At 35.7% G+C, this 20,827-nt stretch overlaps 2 protein-coding genes and 1 long non-coding RNA gene across 3 annotated transcripts in view; 1 reads left to right on the forward strand and 2 right to left on the reverse strand.

Moving 5' to 3' along the window:
- The window catches only part of NEB (nebulin), a 277,224-nt gene extending 264,257 nt beyond the window's left edge, over positions 1-12,967 (forward strand). Inside the window, 11 exon segments of the mRNA XM_032636744.1 lie at positions 2,593-2,685; positions 4,252-4,344; positions 4,636-4,728; positions 5,056-5,148; positions 5,914-6,021; positions 6,127-6,310; positions 6,616-6,708; positions 7,815-7,961; positions 8,256-8,362; positions 11,405-11,490; positions 11,492-12,967. Coding sequence (XP_032492635.1) covers positions 2,593-2,685; positions 4,252-4,344; positions 4,636-4,728; positions 5,056-5,148; positions 5,914-6,021; positions 6,127-6,310; positions 6,616-6,708; positions 7,815-7,961; positions 8,256-8,362; positions 11,405-11,490; positions 11,492-11,576 — 1,182 coding nt within the window. The 3' untranslated portion in view covers positions 11,577-12,967.
- On the reverse strand, positions 5,199-11,391 carry LOC116756426. Its single transcript, XR_004350639.1, has 2 exons — positions 7,807-11,391; positions 5,199-6,055 (listed from the first exon to the last, which is right to left on the reverse strand). It is a non-coding gene; the product is annotated as an uncharacterized LOC116756426 (long non-coding RNA).
- A 1,295-nt stretch (positions 12,968-14,262) lies between the features above and the next one.
- Positions 14,263-20,827, reverse strand: part of RIF1 (replication timing regulatory factor 1) — a 57,179-nt gene continuing 50,614 nt past the window's right edge. Inside the window, 1 exon segment of the mRNA XM_032636735.1 lies at positions 14,263-20,679. Coding sequence (XP_032492626.1) covers positions 20,465-20,679 — 215 coding nt within the window. The 3' untranslated portion in view covers positions 14,263-20,464.

Raw genomic sequence — 20,827 nt, forward strand, 5'->3', positions numbered from 1 at the left:
TCCATTTCAATATTTTCTGAAAGTTTGATTCTTTCACACAATTAAGTAACTTTCTTTGGTCCCACTGTCTTTTTGTTTTGTTTTTGTTTTGTTTTTAATTACTATTCACTAACAACCTTTTGATTTTATTAAATTTTCGGTATAAAATTGATATTATTTTCGGAATGTTATATTCACTGTTTTCACCTATAGGTATATATTATTATTCCTTCTTTTGGAAAGGTTTACATTAATTTTCAAAACTATTTAAAAATCATTTTCTTCTGTATTACAGTAAGTATATTATTGTTCATATCTATTTGAGATATTAATGATCCTGATGATCCTGGACAATTTCTTTAAGTAACCATTTGTGTTAATTTTTACATAGGTTGCATTTAGGCAATTTTTATCCAGTGGTGCATAGAGCCTTTAAGATTCTATGGAAGATAAACAGTGCTATGTATTTAGACTTGACCACCTCTATAACTTGAATTTACCCAAGAAAGACCAATTTCCTATATTGTATAGATTTGACCTAGGGTTTAAAATATCTGTTATTCTGTAAAACAGATGTTCTTTGTAGGGAAAATAAGTATTTGCCCATCTAATTAAAAAATAACCTTTCTATTGTACACTAAGCATTTTAGTAATTTTATGAAATTAATTTTTTTTCTTAATTCCTAACACAGAAAACCAACATTTAATATATGAGTTAGCTTAAAAGTTGAACATCAAATACACCAGCACTTTAGCCAAGGAAATATGGAGCATGTTTTCATCCAGATCTGTGCTTGAAAAAACAGATTGACTTGGTGAATTTGTCTTTCCTGTTTGACGTCTGTGTTTCATAGTACGTTCCTTACACGATAGATGAAAGGGCTGTTTTTGACTGCTCTTTTTTTTTTCTGGATGCTTTCTTGTATCGTACAGGTGTTGTATAAAGAAAACATCGGGAAAAGGGATTCCAGTTCCCATCCACTCCAGAGATGGAGAGAGTCAAACACAATCAAGAAAACTTTAGTTCGGTATTTAAAAAGCAAACACAAAAACCCTTTAACTAATTTTAAACCATTTTTAAAAAGATTAATGGCTATATTTTAAAACCTAATCAACTTATCCAGTAAAAACTTTGACACGTCTGTGTCTTGTTTGCAACTTAATGCTAGCCATTTCCCATGAATCCGTTTCCCCTTTTGGTTGAACATTAACATCACTTAAAAAATGTTCAATATGATATTCCAATATGTTTAAAAACATAGCATTCCCAGTCTCTAGGCACCCACATTATCCTGCTTTGGCAACTTTCATTTGAACGTAAAGCTTACAAAAATTTATTCTGCAAATAAATTTAAACTGTTGGCTTCATTCCTATTCTAACCTTCTTGGTCTCTACTGGTATTTGTATAGATATTTTCAGGTTTTTTTTTTTTTAGCATTTTGTCATTGTTCTCCATTTAAATATAATTAATTCTTCCCAATATGTTCACCTAAACTAAAAATTAAATACCTTGGACTTCTTTTGAAAATCAACAAAAGAAGACTTGTGTGTAATGCATCTTCATATATGCAGTGTTTATTAACCTAAATATCCTTATGTGGTTTATTAATAACATTTACCAAATCAAAATAACTTCCTTGGTTTCTCCTTCTGCCTCTGCCCCTTTTTTCCCCAACCTCATAACAAGCTGGGGGCGCAGCTCATCAATTCCCTTCCATGGTGCTCTCCTTTGCTCAGTGATGCAGAGACTAGTTCAACAAAACAGTAAAATTCTTTCAAATTTCTTAGTTTCCCTGCTCCTTCCTGCATTCCCTTGCTTTTAAGGACGTCTTTAGGCTCCTACAGGTTGGATCTAGAAGCTTCTGGTATTTCCCTTCCTCTAACTGGTTCTCTTCCTCCTTGTCCTTCTACTCCCAGCTGCTCTGCAAGAAGGGGAGAGTGGTTGATTGCTCTTTTTGTTCTGGATGCTTTCCTATCACACAGGTGCTATACAAAGAAAACCTGGGCACAGGAATCCCAATCTCCATCACTCCAGAGATGCAGAGAGTCAAACTCAATCAAGAGAACCTTAGCTCGGTATTTTGGAACAAAAGGGAAAATAGATGCCATTTAATCTCATAATTAAGTTGATTCTTAACATTTATTCTTCTTTTAAATCCACTTCCCTTCCTTTGCTTCTAACATACCTCACTTAGCAAAAGGACGTACTTTCACATTTCTGTGGTACTACCATGGATTTTTTTTTTCCAAGTTAATTCTGATTTCTGTTATATCTGGCATTTAAAAAAATGTTTTTTGAAACCCTTTTTCTTTTAGTTTGCTTGGATAACGACACAACCAAGTTCTAACAATCTCAAATCCCCAAGTGACTGTTTGGGAGGATAACTCCAGTCTTTCCCCAGCAACTACCTGCTACCCCAGATAGTGTCAGTTTGCTAATCCCAAAAGTGGCTATCATTACATTTTTTTGTGGCATCTTGTTAGCACATAACTCCTGGCTCCTCAGACTACTGTGTCATTTGATAACAAGGAAGTTGAACTGACCCTTAAAATCTCACAACAAATGTAATGTTACTTATGGTTGTTTTTCTGGATGCTTTCTCATCACACAGGTGCTATACAAAGAAAACATGGGCAAGGGAACCCCTTTACCTGTCACTCCAGAGATGGAGAGAGTCAAACACAATCAAGAAAATATTAGCTCGGTACTTTGGCAAGGAAAAAAAAGAAACTACTTCTTTAATGATTTAAAATAATACATATTAATCCTACTTTTTAAAGACAACTGAAATTTTGTGCATTTCTTAATCACATTTATCCTTCTTCCCTTTAGAGCTACTCCTAGACTTAACTCCATAAAAACAAGGTTGCTTTAATCCATATTTTAAAGTTGTAATATCAGAAAGTAATAAATCATCCTTTTGCTCCTCTCTCCCTAAACTTACTCTCTATCCATTACCCCTAAGGTCTCTTTGTTTTACGTACTTGTGAAATTTGGGGAGTGGCGTAGTAGGTGTGGACAGGGCTCTTTCTAGACAGTGGAGTTGTGATTTTGTTGTGTTTTTGCACCTGACTTTAGGTTCTAATTTACCCTGCCGGATTTGGACAAAGAGACCTTGGGGAAAAATAACCCCTAATCCTCTCCCTTCAGGGATAACGACATAAATTTAAGATCCAGTAGCGGTTGTGGCAAATGAATGTCAATTTACTTAAAAATGAAAGTGTCACTCGAACTGTTTTTTGTTTTACCAGTTTTAGTTCTCTTTGTTCTTCTGTATTTATCATGGTCTTCAGCTGCTAATTTTAGTAAGCCGTTTTCTGTAAGCCTGCACTCTGTGATATTTTATACGTTTATAGACTGCTGGGGCATTGGGGTTTGTGTGGGGACATTAGCGTACACAGTGAAGCACCAGCGGCCCTCCACATCTACACTGTCTGCAGGTTCCTCGGATACTGGAACGCAGGACTCCTGAGACTAGTGTGCATTAGAATCACCGGGAAGCCCACGGTCTCTCATTCTGTAGATCTGGGGTGGGCCAGAAAGTTTGCATTTCCAGCAGGGTCTCAGGTGATGCTGACCTTGCTATCCAGGGACTTCAGCTTTGAGAACCACTTCTTTGACAGAATTCTTCCTCTTGAATGCCATATCCCGAAACTCCTGTGACCCCAAGAATGACACTGAGGTGACAGCGAGGCTGGGAATTTATCACAGTGTTTCCTATTGACTTACCACGATAGTGATCTAATTGCTGAAAACATTTTTCCTTACTACGTATGATGATGTACTGAACTAAAGCAAGAGGCAGAGCACAGATGATAGCAAGGATACATTTTCCTGATGTGTCTATGTGAGTTCAAGTGTGGCAAAAGGGTCCAGTCTCCCTATGCTATTTAGGGAGCAGCCTCCACCTTCTGTGTTATTCAAGCGCATGCCCTAAGTCCTGTGAGATGACCTGTCAGGAGCTTGACATGCATAGATTAGTGGGAGAGTGAAGGCAGTTTCCCATCCCTGCCCCACATCCCAGAACTAGGCACAAAAACTGCAGTTCTGTCTTGCAGGCTGTAAGGATTTCAGGGCAGGGTCCTAACCTAGAAATGTGTCTTGCTGTAACTACATGAACTTGTTTTGGAAATGTCTTTCCATCTAACCTTATTGCCCAAATGGTTTAGCACCCTGAGCCTCCTAACAAATGATCTGTTCTGTTTAATCTTTTGGTAACTGCAATTCTTTTTTTCCTTTTTGGCTTTTTGGATCCATTGGACTCATGTAGGTTTTGTACAAAGAAAATGTGGGGAAAGGCACCCCAACCCTTGTCACTCCAGAGATGCAGAGAGTCAAACGCAATCAAGAGAACATTAGCTCGGTATTGTCTTGAGAAATGAAAGTGCTTTTAATTTTGCAAAGTAACCCCTGCCGTTTGACCTGCTCCTAACTCCATCTCAGGTTAAAACAAACAAGATGCCAGCTTTTTACAATCTCCCCTAAATGATATACATTTACTGTTGCCATTAACTGTTTTTTAAGCTTTCTTCTAGAGTTGTACTCACTAATAGTAATAGATTAAACCTGGAGTTTTCTCCCCCGAATTGCATTATATTGAATAGCCTGAATACTGCCTCCTAGTGACTTTCAGGTCCACCTTTGTATCTCACAGGTGTTATACAAAGAGAACCTGGGGAAAGCCACCCCCGCACTCTTTACTCCCGAGATGGAAAGAGTCAAACGCAATCAAGAAAACTTTAGCTCGGTATTTGAGAGGAAAAAAGAAATGGTGACACTTTTAACAAGTCTGGCAAACATGGTTATACCACTAACTTATCTCACAGTTTCCCCAAAACTTTTATCTTTTAAAATTCTTCTTTACCTACTTAAAAATGACATACCAACCCCACCGGCTCACCTGATTTACTTCTTTCGTCACTTTTTGCTTTCTACAATAACACTTTAATGGCTTTCTCTTCTTGAGGTGTTTTTATAGAGTGTGACATAACTGAGCCATAACAACAGCTCGATGATGGTTTTCAGAACTGGGTTTCTGCTCTCTGATATCTGGATGCTCTCTTGGCCCCTCTAGGTATTGTACAAAGAGAATATGAGAAAAGCAACTCCGACACCGGTCACTCCAGAGATGGAGAGAGCTAAGCGCAACCAAGAAAACATTAGCTCGGTATTTTCTAGGACTAAAGGAGGAGTAGTGCAACAACTTGGAAAATAACATTTTAACATCATAAAAAAGTGTTTTTATTCAACTGAAAATTCACACTAAAATTAACATAACTGTGCTTTTAAATTCCAAATGACTGTACTAAGACGTAACAAGTTAATTGCCAGTGTTTCCTCTTCCGTTTTACTTTACTCTGAGGTAGTCTTATGTAACCAAGTGTAACAAATTGACTTCCTAACATCCTCAATCTTCAGCAATACTTTTTTAAGATACCTTATGAAACAGGTAATACTCTGAAATGGAAGCCTTCTCTGACTTTGATATTTTGGGTTTTTCATTTCTGAGACTTTGATTTCTGTATTAGCATATTGGTTTATGAAATCTGGACATAATCCTTCAAAAAATGATCACTTGTTTTAAAGGATAGTTCTTTCAAACGTCAGTATCACGTTTAGCTCCAAATATCATCCAATGTGCTGGTGCTACAATTCCCAGCAAATTCAAGAGATCACTTTTTCCCCTTCCTTTCAAAATTATACTTTGCCCTGTCTCCTCAAACTCAAAAGAAATCCTTTGTCTCATTCAAGCCCTGCCTGTCCACCCTCATGCTACCTGTTCCTCTGTCAGTCACGGGCTAGCTGGGGCTTTTCAGGTGATTCAACCTTCCCTCCCCAGTTTCTTTCACCTCCATCTGTTGGAAAGGTTTTGAGGCTTCAGAATTAGGATGGTACCACAACCTGTCCTCATTCATGGTCTCTCCTCTGTCAGGTGCTTTATTCTGATAGCTTCCGGAAACAAATACAAGGCAAAGCTGCCTATGTCTTGGACACGCCAGAGATGAGACGGGTGAGGGAGACCCAACGCCACATCTCAACGGTGAGTCAGGAATTCCTCAGATTGGGTGGGCGGCCTGTTGGAACATGTAAAAAAGGAAATGATCACACCATCCTATTTTCACCAAGTGAACTCGTGAAATTTCAGGTGAAATATCATGAAGACTTCGAGAAACACAAGGGTTGCTTCACACCAGTGGTGACAGACCCCATCACTGAACGAGTAAAGAAGAACACACAAGACTTCAGTGACATTAACTACCGAGGTATTCAGAGAAAAGTGGTAGAAATGGAACAAAAACGGAATGACCAGGATCAGGAGACTATTACAGGTAACTGGAGCCTGGGGAGAAAAATCAACGTTAAGTTAAGGAAGGTAGAAGAACACAAGTGACATTATCTAGAGCAAAGCAAAGGCCAGAGGGCCTCAATCTGTGTTTTCATTAGATGTGAAAGAAAACCCCTATCATTCCACTGTTTGCAAAGCTGAAATCTACTTTATGCTTTGTTCCCCTCCTAGAACTAAGCTCAATGAGTGTTATTCAATCCGCCTGTGGTTGTTTAGGTTCATGCCTTGGTCTCCAAGCTATCACAAGCGTCCAAGAACATCTGTGCTGATCCTGAATCTCACTTTCAGGTTTACGTGTCTGGCGTACAAATCCTGGCTCAGTTTTTGACTATGATCCAGCAGAAGACAACATTCAGTCCCGAAGCTTACACATGATTAATGGTATGTGATGCCACAAAAGGCTTACGACGTAAACATCACCATTTAGTGGGCTAGTGCCAGTGGCTTTTAGGCTCAGAAGTTCGTCTCCTCCAGGGCTTTCAATTTCCTGAGTCACCCATTCAGCATAAGAACACCTCCTTGACTAGTGGGCCAAGCTCATTTTCTAGACAAGTTCAAGTTAGGAAAGATTGTTTCACTGCCTAAGGGTAAGTCCCCTTCAGTCCCCATTATCATTTTTTTTTTTTTCCTAAAGAAAAAAAGGTAGTACATCTTTCTGTTGGGAGAAATAATGAAAAAAAAAAAAAAAGAAATACATAAGCAAAGGGAAGAGAATGGATTTGCCCTTTAACAACTTTCTGAACTCTCTTATGTCAAGGAAGATTAGCCACTCAACGAAACAGGCCACATACCTTTATGCCTTCTATTCATGTTAAAAGTAAAACAATATGTAGTGCCTATAAGTCTCAAAGGATTTGAGAAGAACACAAGTGACATTATCTAGAGCAAAGCAAAGGCCAGAGGACCTCAATCTGTGTTTTCATTAGATGTGAAAGAAAACCCCTATCATTCCACTGTTTGCAAAGCTGAAATCTACTTTATGGACTAGTCCATCAGTGGACTAGAGATAAGTCTCTAGTCCACTGATGAAGAGAGACCAGTAAATCAGTGGTTACACCCTGACATGTACAATTTTAAAGGTCTGCACACAGATTGCGGAAACACAGAGAAAGTGTATCTAAATAAATTTGGAAGTTAGGGGGCACGTTCTGTAGAAGTTGAAAGGTGGAATTTGTGCACATTACTATCTGTTCATTTTAGTGAGCCCGGAAAATGAGCAGGATAGAGGGATGGAGTAGTAGTCAAGGACAGACTCCAGGATTGGAAGCCTGGCTGTACCACTTAACGGATAGGGGACCTTGGGTGATTAAACTGTCATCTGGAAAATGTATCATTAGAGTTTTTGAGGGTTTAATCCACAGAAATCTACTTAAAACCCTGCATGCATGACAACAAACAAAAGCCAACTGAGAGTCAATTACCGTTAGGCATTGCTGCTATAAAAAGTTTCACCTCTGCTCCCTCTCCAATGGGTCTTACCTCCCCAGCACAAGCTCAGCGCCGGAGCCGGGAGCAGTCTCGATCTGCCAGCGCACTGAGCGTCAGTGGCGGCGAGGAGAAGTCCGAGCATTCAGAAGGTGCCCACCTCTCCACCTACAGCGACGGGGGCGTCTTCTTCTCTGCAACCTCACCAGGTACACGTGGATGGCCCTGACCTTGACAGCCACGGCCAACCAGCTAGCTCGCTGGAGGTTACTGTTAAGAGATGCTTTGAGTAAAAACACAACAAAAAACATCTAGATCCTTTCTTCTAATGAGAGGGCTAGAATTGTGGAGAGGTACACGCAGTTAGCTATTTCATTTTCATTCCTCCAATCTTGGAAATCATTCTTTTTAAATTAGGGGAAAAGATTAGCTCAGTTGCTAATCACAGATTAAATGAGGTCTAGTCACGTTTTCTCCTAATAAACCATTTTCTCCCTTTTCAGCTTACAAACATGCAAAAACCACAGAGCTCCCACAGCAACGATCATCTTCAGTTGCTACCCAGCAGACAACGGTATCCTCCATCCCATCTCATCCATCTACTGCTGGAGTAAGTAACAGTAACTTACTGAAGTCATTCTCACTTTTTGATATGTGCAATAATGATTATAGGTATTCTGGTCTTTTTTTTTTTTTATTAACCGCATCTTCTATTTTACATAATGCTCTTTTACTACACATCTCATGCTAACAGTAATGAATTATCAGAAAACCTTCATTAGCAACTCACATTAATTAAAAAGCATTACTCGGTGATTGAAAACAAACACACCAAAAAAAAAAAAAAGCCTAAAGCAAAGTCATCATTTTGGTCTCATCAGACCCACCCACTATCTTAAAGCAAAACATCTGTGGCTTGGAATCATTCTTCCAGAATATATTGGGCTGGCCAAAGAGCTCGTTCGGATTTTTCCCCATCATCTTACAGAAAAACCCGAACGAACTTCTTGGCCAACCCAAATATATGTGTATGCACATGTCACACATGTAATCTGGTCATATCTTAGATATCCCCTATTAATATACATTGAAGAAATAAGTCAAATCATGTTCACAATTCACCAGGACTACTTAGTTTAAAACCCTGGATCTCATTCATAATATTACAAAAACATAATTCTTTAGGATTGAAATGAACAATATTTGTATGTAGAAAACTATCTTTACTAAAGGACATAAGACTTAAGTAAGTATTGAGACCCATTATAGTTCAGGAAGGGAATCTTGAAGTCATTTCTCCAGAAACAAATCCATAAATTCAAGGCAATTCCAATCAAATCCTAGTAAAATTTAAAAAATTTTTATACATTAATCCTATAATTTATTTGAAAGAGTAAAGATGCAAGAATAAGCAAATTTTGAAAATGATAATAGGAAAGGACTTAACCATAAGAGCAAAATATGCTACAAATCTATTGTAATTAAATATGAATTTAGCATGAGAATAATTTTAAAATAGATGAAGTCCAAAAATGGACCCTAAAAGAATTACAAATCAGCAGAGAAAAAAAAAAAGGAAAACTAAAATACTACAGAAAAAGAGAGACTACTTTTACAATTGGAAATGCGGAAAGCCTTCCTCAGCAGACTCCAAAATCTAGATATGTAAAGGAAAAGACTGACAGATTTGACCATAAAAGGTTAAATGTTTTTATAGCAAAAAGAAATGTCAAACTGGGAAAAAATATTGTACTCAATAAAAGATTAATATCTAAAAACGCAAAAAAGTATCCAAAGTTCATTGACATATTATCCCCCTTCCCTTCAAAATAAAACCTGGAAGCATATGAATAGACAATATACAGCAAAATTTTTAAAAATGGCCAACAAAAAAAACATGTTCACCATTTGACTACTAACCAGAAATATGCAACAATAAAAGTATATTAGAACATTACAGTAGTGAACTTTCTAAAAAAACTTACTTAAAAGGCACATGCCTTTGACCAAATACTTTTACTTTTAAAAGCTTTCTTTTGAAATATCTGCCCAAAGACAAACACTATAGGGTTAGTGGATGAAAACATGGTGACAAAAACATGGTGACAATTAAATGTCCAGAAATACAGAAATGGCTAAATAATTTGCCATAGTACTAAAATATGGAATTCTCTACAGCAGTAAAAAAGAATGTGATCAATCTATATTCATATGGAAAGACTTCCAAGCTATATTAAATGGAAGGAACAAGTCAGAGTACTATTTATAGTAGTATTCCACTTATGTGGGGCGGGGGGAACCTATCCTTGAATGTGAATATATGTTGTGTATATTTCAGAATGCTAGGAAAAAATATGTAGGTGTCATACCAAATTACTAACCAGTGACTGCTCCTATAAAGAAAATTTGGGCACTTTCAAATTTTATTTTTATCTCTAAATTGTTAGTTTTTAAAAACCTTATTTCATTGTTGTGAGAACACGAGATCAACCTACCCTTATATTTTTAAGCGTATAATGCATTATTGTTTACTATAGATTCAAGGTTGTGTACAGATCCCTAGAGATCTCTAGAACAGATCTCTAGGGTTTATTCATCTTGCTTAACTGAAACTTTATGCCTGTTGATTAGTAATGCTCCATTTTCCTTTCCCACCATGCTACAATTCTTTAACAAAAAACATTGTGGAGGTTAGCTTTCCAAACTTTTACTACTGGTATGCTCCCAAATTCCCAAAGTGAGAAAAACATGCAATATTGCTATGATTTTTCAAATTTTTTTCTCCAAAACACTAGATTAGTACATCCACTAATGTACTTTCTGTATATATTTGCCTATTTGGGATATATTTCATATAAATGAAATCACACAACATGTGGTCTTCTGTGACTGGCTTCTTCATGTTTTGAGGTTATCCATGTTGTATCATGTATCAGTACTTCATCCCTTTTATTAGCCAATATTTAATTGTATGGGAATACCTTTTCTTTATTCATTCATCAGTTGATGGGCATTTGGGCTAGTTCCACTTTTTGGCTGTTACAAATAATGCCGTTATGAATACGGATGTACAAGTTACTATGTGGACTTATGTTCATTCCTCGTGTATATACCTAGGAGTAGAATTGCTAGGTCACATGGTAACTCTTAAAATGGGAAGAACTTCCAAACTGTTTTCCAAAGTGTCTGCACCATTTTCCTTTCCACCAACGGTTTATAAAGATTCAAATTTTTCCATATCCTCCCCAACACTTGTTACTATCTTTTCAATATCACCATTCCAGTGTGTGTGAAGGGTATTTCATTGTAGTTTTGCATTTTTCCTGATGACTGACGATGTCAAGCATCTTTTCACGGGCTTATTGGCTCTTGGTTTATCATCTTCTTTGGAGAATTCAGATCTTTTGCCCCTGTCCCTTTTCAGTATTGAATTATAGGAGTTTTTTTTTTTATATAGTCTGGATAGTGATCCCTTATTAGATATATGATTAGCAAATATTTTCTCCTAGTTTGTGAGTTGTCTTTTAGTTTTGGTGGTAGGTAGTTGCACATTCTGTTTTGTGCAAGTTAAGTTGGTGGAAACTAAAATTAGGTGTTCGGGTTAATTGCTGCAAATCTAATATATATTTCCCTTTTTTGTCTTTGCCCATAGAAAATCTTCCGTGCCATGTATGACTATATGGCTGCAGATGCAGATGAGGTGTCCTTCAAAGATGGGGATGCCATTGTAAACGTTCAACTGTGATGAAGGTTGGATGTATGGCACCGTGCAGAGGACTGGCAGGACGGGCATGCTCCCAGCCAACTATGTTGAAGCTATTTAGGAACTTCAAAGCACTGCATCTGTCTACAGCACCTACAGATCTTGCCGTCAGCATTTGTTTAGACTCTCCACTATTCCCCGAGTTCTGAAGCTGCGTAGTGCTTTTTGTGTCAATATGATTCATGGTTGTACCATCCCTTGTTTCTATATGTACCCCAATAATTCACCAGGAAAACAAAGGTTAGTACAACTAATCTGTCCAATTATTAAACTAGACTTCTATCTTCTGGACTTGCACATAAAACCTGAGACAACATTAAACCCATAGGTCTTTTAATTGCCATTATTAAATTTTCCTTTGGGTTTTAAAATGTTAAATTTCAGAATAGACATTTTTAAAGTTTCTGCATTGTTGTTATATTACTGTTGCCTCAACCCAGAATCTTTCTCCATTATGAAAATGTTTTAACAGTATTTCTTTTCTAAATCAAGAGTTCTAAACATGTTAAACACATTTTTTTTTAATGGCAGATATTCACCTTTTCCTTGCTGACTGTAGTTCTGAAGTTATAAAGTGGCTAGTCAATATAAACTGGTGTTAAGCTAGTAAGTAATAAAATCTGCACTTCTGCAACAAACACCACTGATGGAATGAGCATTATTTATTTTTAAAGATCTACAAATAAAAACTTCAACAAAAGCAAACCCCCTACACTAGACTTCACTAAAAAATTAAACTTAAAAAAGTATTAAATGCACCAGACACAACATTGTAGATCAACTATACTTCAATTAAAAAAAAAAATGCACAAGTGTAGACTTTCTCAAAACTCTATCCATACTTGTATACACAAGCTTTCCTTATGGCTTTAGAAATAGCTGTGGGACCTGTGGGATCCCAAAGGGGATCTTCCCCGTGTGTATCCAGTGGGCTGGCAGTTTGTGGCAAAGGCATGGGCAAAGGGTGGAGTGCCAACCAATAATGGCTTGTGCTTAAGTTTATAGAGTATCCTTTCTAAAAAGCAAAAGATCTGTCCACAATACTTTAGAGCCGTAGTAATACTGCTGTCCTAAAGCTTCTTAATGTGTGTCTGAGACTCAAGAGCAAAGAGTACATGTGAAAATGAAGGCAGAGACTGGGGTGATGCTTCTACATGCCAGGAAAGCCAAAAATTGCCAGCAAACCACAGAAGCTAGGGGAGAGGGATGGAACAGCCTTCCTCACAGCCCTTAGAAGGGACCAACACTTGCTGACAAAGTTATCTCAGACTTCTAGCCCCCAGAACCAAAACAATAAATTTGTTATTTAAGCCACTCAGCTTGTGGCTGTTAACAGCAGCCATAGGAAACTAATACAGTATTTTTCAATATCACTAAGTATTTCGGGTTTTTTTTCCCCTTACTTTAAAAGTACGGATTTACAGTCTCCTAAGGCAAAGAAATAAAAGCAAAAATAAACAAATGGGACCTAATCAAACTTTAAGCTTTTGCACAGCAAACCATGAACAAAACGAAAAGACAACCTCGGAATGGGAGAGAATATCTGCAAATGATGCAACCAACAAGGGGTTACTTTCCAAAATATACCAACAGTTCACACAACTCAATACCAAAAAACCAAACCACCCAATCAAACAACGGGCAGAAGATCTAAACAGAAATTTCTCCAAAGACATACAGATGGCCAACAGGCGAATGAAAAGATGCTCCAAATTGCTAATTATTAGAGAAATGCAAATCAAAACTACAATGAGGTACCACTTCACTCTGGTCAGAATGGCCATCATCTTCAAATAATGCTGGAGATGGTGTGCAGAAATGTTGGTGGGAATGTAAACTGGTGCAGCCACTATGGAGAACAGTATGGAGGTTCCAAAAAACTAAAATAGAACTACCGTATGATCCAGCAATCCCACTCCTGGGCATATATCTGGAAAAGACGAAAACTCTCATTAGAAAAGATACATGTACCCCAACATTCACAGCAGCACTATTTACAAAACCCAAGACAGAAACAACCCAAATGCCCCTCAACAATTAGTTTAAGATGTGAGATATATACATACATATATATATATATATATATATGATCTCACACACACAATGGAATATTAGCCATAAAAAAGAACGAAATATTGACCTTTGCAACAACATGGATGGACACAGAAAATACCATACGGAGAGAAAGACAAGTATTGTATCACATATGCACAATCTATAAAATAATACAAATGAATCTTTATACAAAGCAGAAAGAGACTCACAGGCATAGTTAACAAAGGGGACAGGGAGGGAGAAAGTGATAAATTACAAGTATGGGATTAAGAGATAAACTCTACTCTACATAAAATAGATATGCAACAAGGATTTACTGTGTAACACAGGGAATAATATTCAATATCTTGTAATAACCTATAATGGAAATAACCTGAAAAACATATATATAACGGAACCACTTCACTGTATATCTGAAACTAGCACAATATTGTAAATCAACTATACTTCAATTAAAAAAAAATGGATTTAGAAGTGTGTGGAACCCATAAGACTATGAATAAAAGAGAGATCCTCTACGGTTAAAAATAGGCCATAAAAGAGGGGAAGAATATGAATGGTTCATGTGCTCATGGAGGAATACAATGCTCACTTTTAGGTTGGTATCTGGATTATGTTATTCTCATTCATTGCAGGAGACCTCACTGAAACACAAAAATAAAAAAACAAAAACCAAAGAACAACAAGTACCATAATTTTTTTTGTTTGTTTTATTTCAGATTAAAGTGCATTTCTTTAAAAATGTTTCAATGTCCAGTTTCAATTGGCAAGTGGTAACAGTCAACTCTCAACAGATTATGAAAGTTTTACTGTGGATCAGACACAGATTCTCCCTCCCTCCACTCAGTCATAATGAACCTGAAAATACAATTTTAGTACAGGTCTACCTGCTTCAAACGTTGTATAAAGCATTACACAAACAAAACTGACTGCACCCTTATTTCCCATATACTAGTACAGTCAATTGAGGAATGAACAGGTACTTCTGTGAAGTTTCAACTTACATCATTTGACTTATCAAATATAAATACTTTCTGAATGTAAAACTAAGCTCTCTTAGAGTTTATCAAGTGATGAAAACAAAAATATTACAGGGCTAATAAATGACTGATTTGGCTTCTCTCAGTCCTTTTCTAAGTGCACATTAGTCAAGTCTATCCACAGGAGGTAGTGTTTATATTGAAAGCGATCCATTACTCAACAACACAGAAAACAAACTCCCCAAAGCCCCAATTGTTTTACAGGTGTGATTTAACCAATTAGTGCCAGATGCCTTTCCTTCACACATCAGGTCCCTTAATATCCATGGCAAACACAGAACAATGCTTTAAGGGTTTGGGAGAAAAAGGCTTACGTAAAAAATACTAGCATCTCCTAGTGTATATGTGTATTTGAGCGATGGTAAGATATAAATGGAATCAGGGGAACCCATTTTATAAAATAAAATCTAAATAATGGCAATAGAAATTAAATCAATATTCCTATCCTGCCTGCCAGAAGTAGCCAAACTGCCATGTATGCACAAATCTCTCCCTTATGTCAAGGACTGGCACACTTTATGTAAAGTGTCAGATAGTAGTATGTTTGAAGTGTCAGACAGTATGTTTGATATTACAAGCCACCACAGTCCTTCAGACTACTCAATTCTACCACTGTAGCTGGAAAGCAGCCAAATATGTAAATAAGCATGACCGTATCCCAGTAAAACCTTATTTACAAACAATACAATTTTAATTTTATATATTTTCATGTGCCACAAAATACTATTATTTTGATTTTTTCAACCATTTAGAAAACGTAAAAACCACTCTTAGCTCATCAGATGTAAAAAAGAGGCGGCAGGTTGTAGTCTGTCAACCTCTGCTCTTTAAACTTACTAGGCAAAACTGCCGTCTTTCGTTTCCTATACTCAAAATCGATTAATTCCATTCTTCTATTAAAAAATTTCCATTCCATAAAAATTAAAAATTCCTCAGACCCCTGTTAACTATTCAGCTAAGTATCAAAATAGCTATTATACATTCCATTTTCAGTTCCATGACATTTTATTTTGAAAGTGAACCTTCTAGTTATATGCAGCTTTTCCATCTAAGGAGTAACATTGTCTTTTGTTGGAAATTATTTACTGATGGGGGGGGTCAGAGCATTAAATAATAATGTATTTCTAAATAATTATTCAAGGGCTTTATGAACATTAATTATGGTACTGTATTATGTATAGGATAACTCAGGGACCACTGGCTGCCAGTTATTTTCAAAATACACAGAACTGTTTGTCTCTATACTTAATGCCCTAATTGCTTTATTACTATTTCAGCTCAATTTTTCTTTCCCTTTCTCTTCATTTTATCATTTATCAGTGCATCAATTTCTATCAGCATATAAGTCTGCCATCTGATAAGCTTAGTTTCATCCAGCTATAAAATGGTTCACTGTAGTGTAAAGATATTGTTCCCTCTACTACAAGTAGAAGACCAAAAGCTATGTAGGTTTTCTTCTTCCATGTGACATCAATTTAAAATACTGTCTTTAATTTTATACTCACATGTAAAGAGAGAGGTTATCTTTTATTCTAATGGTATATTTCAGGGGAGTAAGCATTTACAGTTCGGCACTTGGTTTTAACTGTTCTTTGGTGAAAGGATTGGCATATGAAGAAAAAAATGGTAAAGACCACATTGTAAAATTTAATATTCTACTCCAAGAACTAAGTAGACACTCATAATTATATCAGACTACTACTCTATTATCTATAGATCTTCAAATCCAAATGACTCAGATTTTAATGGATACTTTCAAGAAGCAATATACAAAACCTGGCATATAATAGACATATCATTAATTGGGCCATGAGAAACCACAAAGACCAGATTTGTTTCACAGGTTATCAGTAAATTTTGATAATCTATTTTTAAAACCCATTACTTAACTCCTGGCGACATTTCCTTAAGTGCTTTGGATGAGGGCAGCTCTTACAATAAAAGTATTTAAATATGAAGGAAATATAACATCTTAACAGAATGCCAAGAAAAACTCATTTTGGAAAATCAGATTATTCAACTCTTTCAACTCCATTTTACAACAAAACAACAAGTTTTAACCATGTAATGTCGCAGCAGTCACCAGAGGTCTTCAGTAAAATGATTATAAGGCACATTTGTCAGAACTGACTTACTACAGCACTGCTAACTTTACTGCCAAATTAAACTTAGTTAGGGGTAGTCTGTTTTCAAGGTTTATTAATGAAATAATGAAGTCCCATAACTTAGTCTCTAAATGAAATCTTGCCTTCTAAATGCACCTCTAATATTGTGAAAATTTACCTTTATATTAACAAAAAAATCAGAACATAATTCACATATACTCGTAAGACTCCACATTGTCCAAACTACTTAATAAGGTTCTTTATAACATAAAATATTTATCTTCCATATTTAAAAGGCTCCAAATGAGGCAAAATTCTACCTTTTACAATTTTATTTAAATTTTTGTACTGTAATTTGAAGCCTTCAAGATCAATCTGAATCCTCAATTCAGACATTTGAAAAAGTTTCTTTAAAAAAGACTAGCTTTTTATCTTTTGTGGCAATAATTCTAAGGACTTAAATCTGCTTGGGATACCAAAACCTAATTTAGATCTTGAAGCCTCTTATGCCTACAACCACAAATGCGCAGTCCACATCAGCATTTGTATGGATCACATGGGAATTGTTAGAAATGAACTATTAGGCCCCCATCACAGACCTACTGAATCAGAATTTGCATTTTTACAAATACATGCAAGTTTGAGAAGTACTATGTTAAGAGTCAGAACTTCACTCTAATGTTTGTATACAACGTACAAGACCTTTCCAATGGCTTAGGGATAAAATGGTCTTGTGCTGAACAAGCAGCTAACTCCCCTGACTCAAGTATTAGCCTAATAATTATTAACAACTGCTATTTTATGGCCTCTAAGCCTAGCTCACAAATTATCTCCCTGCAAATCAATTATGAAGAATATGAGATGGAATCTAGGCTTTTCTTAGTGGATTATAAAGTCAAAGTTGGAAGGAATGGCATTAAGAGAAAAATGTGACACTGTAACTCGTATTTTTGGTAAATTTCAACTAAGCCTGCCTTTGAAACAGCACTTATTTTTACTCATTCCTTTAAAAATAAAACTCTACTTGTATGTTTTCCACATACTCCTCCCATTTTTCCAAACTTTTGTTTCCTGTCCTGCCACCTTTATTTAAGGCAAGATATAACCCAACTTTCTTGACATTTTTATGATTCTTAAATATGTAACAGAATCCCTGACTACTACACCAAGCTGCACAGAAAGAAAGAATCATGGGCAATGTCAGGGTTACCATACTTATAAAGTTCACATTTCAATCTTATTTTTGACTGTATTATCCTACTGCATAATTACTTGAGCAAAAGCTCTCCACTATTCAACAATGGCTTTCGAACTTGTTCAAACAGCAGAGCATCTTTAATAATGGGCTCACTGAAATAATGGAAATTTAAATCCACTGTGAAATACATTTTGGAACATGGAAAATTATACTATGGCTCTGCATTCAACTAGATTCTTTATAGATACAAAAAATAAGAAATCACATTTGAGTGTTCTCAGTAACATTTGCCATGTTTTATTAACCATTAGGAATTATCTGAAAAAACTGATTTCACTTTAATAGTGAAACAACACACACTGGAGCTGATCAAGGAATATTAATGCTTTCAGCTCTTCCGGAATCACTCAGGAAAAAATTTGCAGAAAATTTTAAGGCAAGAAAATTGAAAATAAGGTGCCTCACATACACACTTATAACTATATCAACAATGAACACTTAGCAAACTGGTTTTTGCCCTCAAATATTTAAAAATATATCCTCATTAAACCACAATGTTTTAAAATTAAAATCTGTGCTTGCATCAAACTCAGTGATTTAAGTAAACAGTAATCATTTTGGTCACATTTTCTGCTATACTGTTCACCTTCCCAAGAACTTCATTCCACCAGCAAGTAAGTTTAGTTCACACAAATATTAAGATACGAAGTCATGAAATGAGCTAATTCTGACTCCTCTCAATACACATACACATCCCTTCTTACACATGTTTGCAAAAACATATATGCCTCTTTACTGTCAAATACAATTTGGGAAATAAATGATAGACAATTTAAACCACAATTATAAATGTTTAAAGAAATTCCTAATTTTTCATTAGTTATTTCTTTAAGCTACAATCCTCAGTTTAGTGGTCCCAGAATTTCTTTTAAAATCATCCTCAGCATATAAATATCACACTTAGACCCTAAAATATTTGCGATACTGATAATGGATTTATTATTAAAGAAAAACCAACTTTTACTGTGAATGGGTGGCAGCCCCTTTCTGAATGTAAAGCTAACCAAGACACAAGGATTAGACTTTTTATAAGTTGCTGAAGAATGTGTGCCTTTTCAAGTAAGGGTTAGTTCTGAATAAGTCTGAAACTGAGAAGATCACTCGCTCATTCTATTTCAAAAACAAATGAAATACTCTCATTGTTAAAAAGATGAAACAAATATGGGAAAGTCAGGCACTAATACCAGTTGGTAAAAAATCTACAAATGGTTTAATTACATACACCCTACTTTTTTACTCGGTAAAACATAAATATTTTGAATGAACGGTTTCAAATTTCTCCCAAGTTTGCTTTAGGTATAGGTAAAAAGAGCAGATAAACTCTAGATTCCTTATGGTCCAAGTTATAATAAAAATACTCAAGCTAAATCCCCATTAAAGAGAAATGTAATGAGGCACGCCTTCTAGTGGCTGATACCCTCTTCTAAACCAAAAGGGATGGGGGTTGCAGGGGAAGGTTATGGGAATGAATGGCAAAGTTGTCATGTAACACTTTCTCATTTCTATTACTTTACTCTTTCTGGCTACTTTAGAAAATAAACTCATGTTTTAACTAACACTATTAACTAAGTACAAAACTATTTGTTGTTTTATTTGTAGAGACAGAATCCTACAAACATCTGCAGCAAGCCCATGAAGCACTTCTACCATCCATACTGATATCTCAGTATTCAATATATACAAAATTATGTTTCTATTAAACAAAACAAAGGTATTCACAAGAAGCTGCAGAAAAAAACTCATGCAATTAACGAAGACTGAAATTTATAAATTAAAAACTTAATCTATACATAATGTACAAATAGTCGTGCATTTTAAAATGAATATTATATGTCTCATAAGTATATTTTCACAGGCAAATGCTGCTGAACAAATATTTGCTAACGCAAATGAATGGAATTTTAGTAAATTCTGCTTTAATATTTAACCCCAAAAGTTGAAACTTTTAATATTTTTCTTGAAATATAAGTATTTTCTTGTCCAAATAACGTTGATGTCTGCGAAGAGCGTTCCAAAAGATTCTCTTGCATCTCATTTGGGGTGTTTTACCAAGAACAAATTTCTTAAACCTCAGGCACAACAAATAGAAATTTTAAAAAAGGAAATCAAGTATAAATACCTTATCAGTTCAGCAAAAAGTTCAAATAAAATTTTTCATTTTTACTTACTGAGAACAGGTATATTACATAAAATGTTCCATTAAAATACGCATGAGTAAGTGAAATAAAATGTATGCTATTTAGTTTTTGCTTTCACATTTCAATATTTAAATTTTTGGAAAAACTACACATAGCAGCCAAGAAAACATGTTATACAGGAAAAAATGATCTAACAAAACTGAACTTAATAAGATATTGCCCTTCAGCGTCTGAAATGTTACCAACTTTGCAAAACATTCAGTCTGAAATTGTGCTATATTTCAGAACTTACTTTATGAATCAACAAATCCAGTGATTTTTTTTTTTTTATACTTCAATTTTCTCTTAAAACACTAAATAGAATTTTCATGGGCTGGTGACCTCCAACGTGACTGCAGATTTTTAATTATAGAGTTTGCCATGCTACCAAGTTTCTCATGCATTTCAAATAGCTGGCTTCCTGAATAATTATGGAGATCTTCTGAATCTAGTTGAAGAGCAAGTGCACTAATCTGGGCCACAAGGTTTTTAGATAACGGAGTCTCTAAAGCAACAGGATCAATTAAATCTAAAAGAAAGGAAAAAAGCACAATTAAATCTATTCCAGATAAATCTTAAATTATATCTCTCTCCTTTTAAGGTAATAAAAATTTAAGTGCCCAGGTTTCAAATTAAGAATGCAGGCTGAGGTATACCTGCTCAAGGTCAAGAGAGTA

The sequence above is a fragment of the Phocoena sinus genome, chromosome 7, assembly GCF_008692025.1.
Source record: "Phocoena sinus isolate mPhoSin1 chromosome 7, mPhoSin1.pri, whole genome shotgun sequence".
NCBI classification, from domain to species: Eukaryota; Metazoa; Chordata; class Mammalia; order Artiodactyla; family Phocoenidae; genus Phocoena; species Phocoena sinus.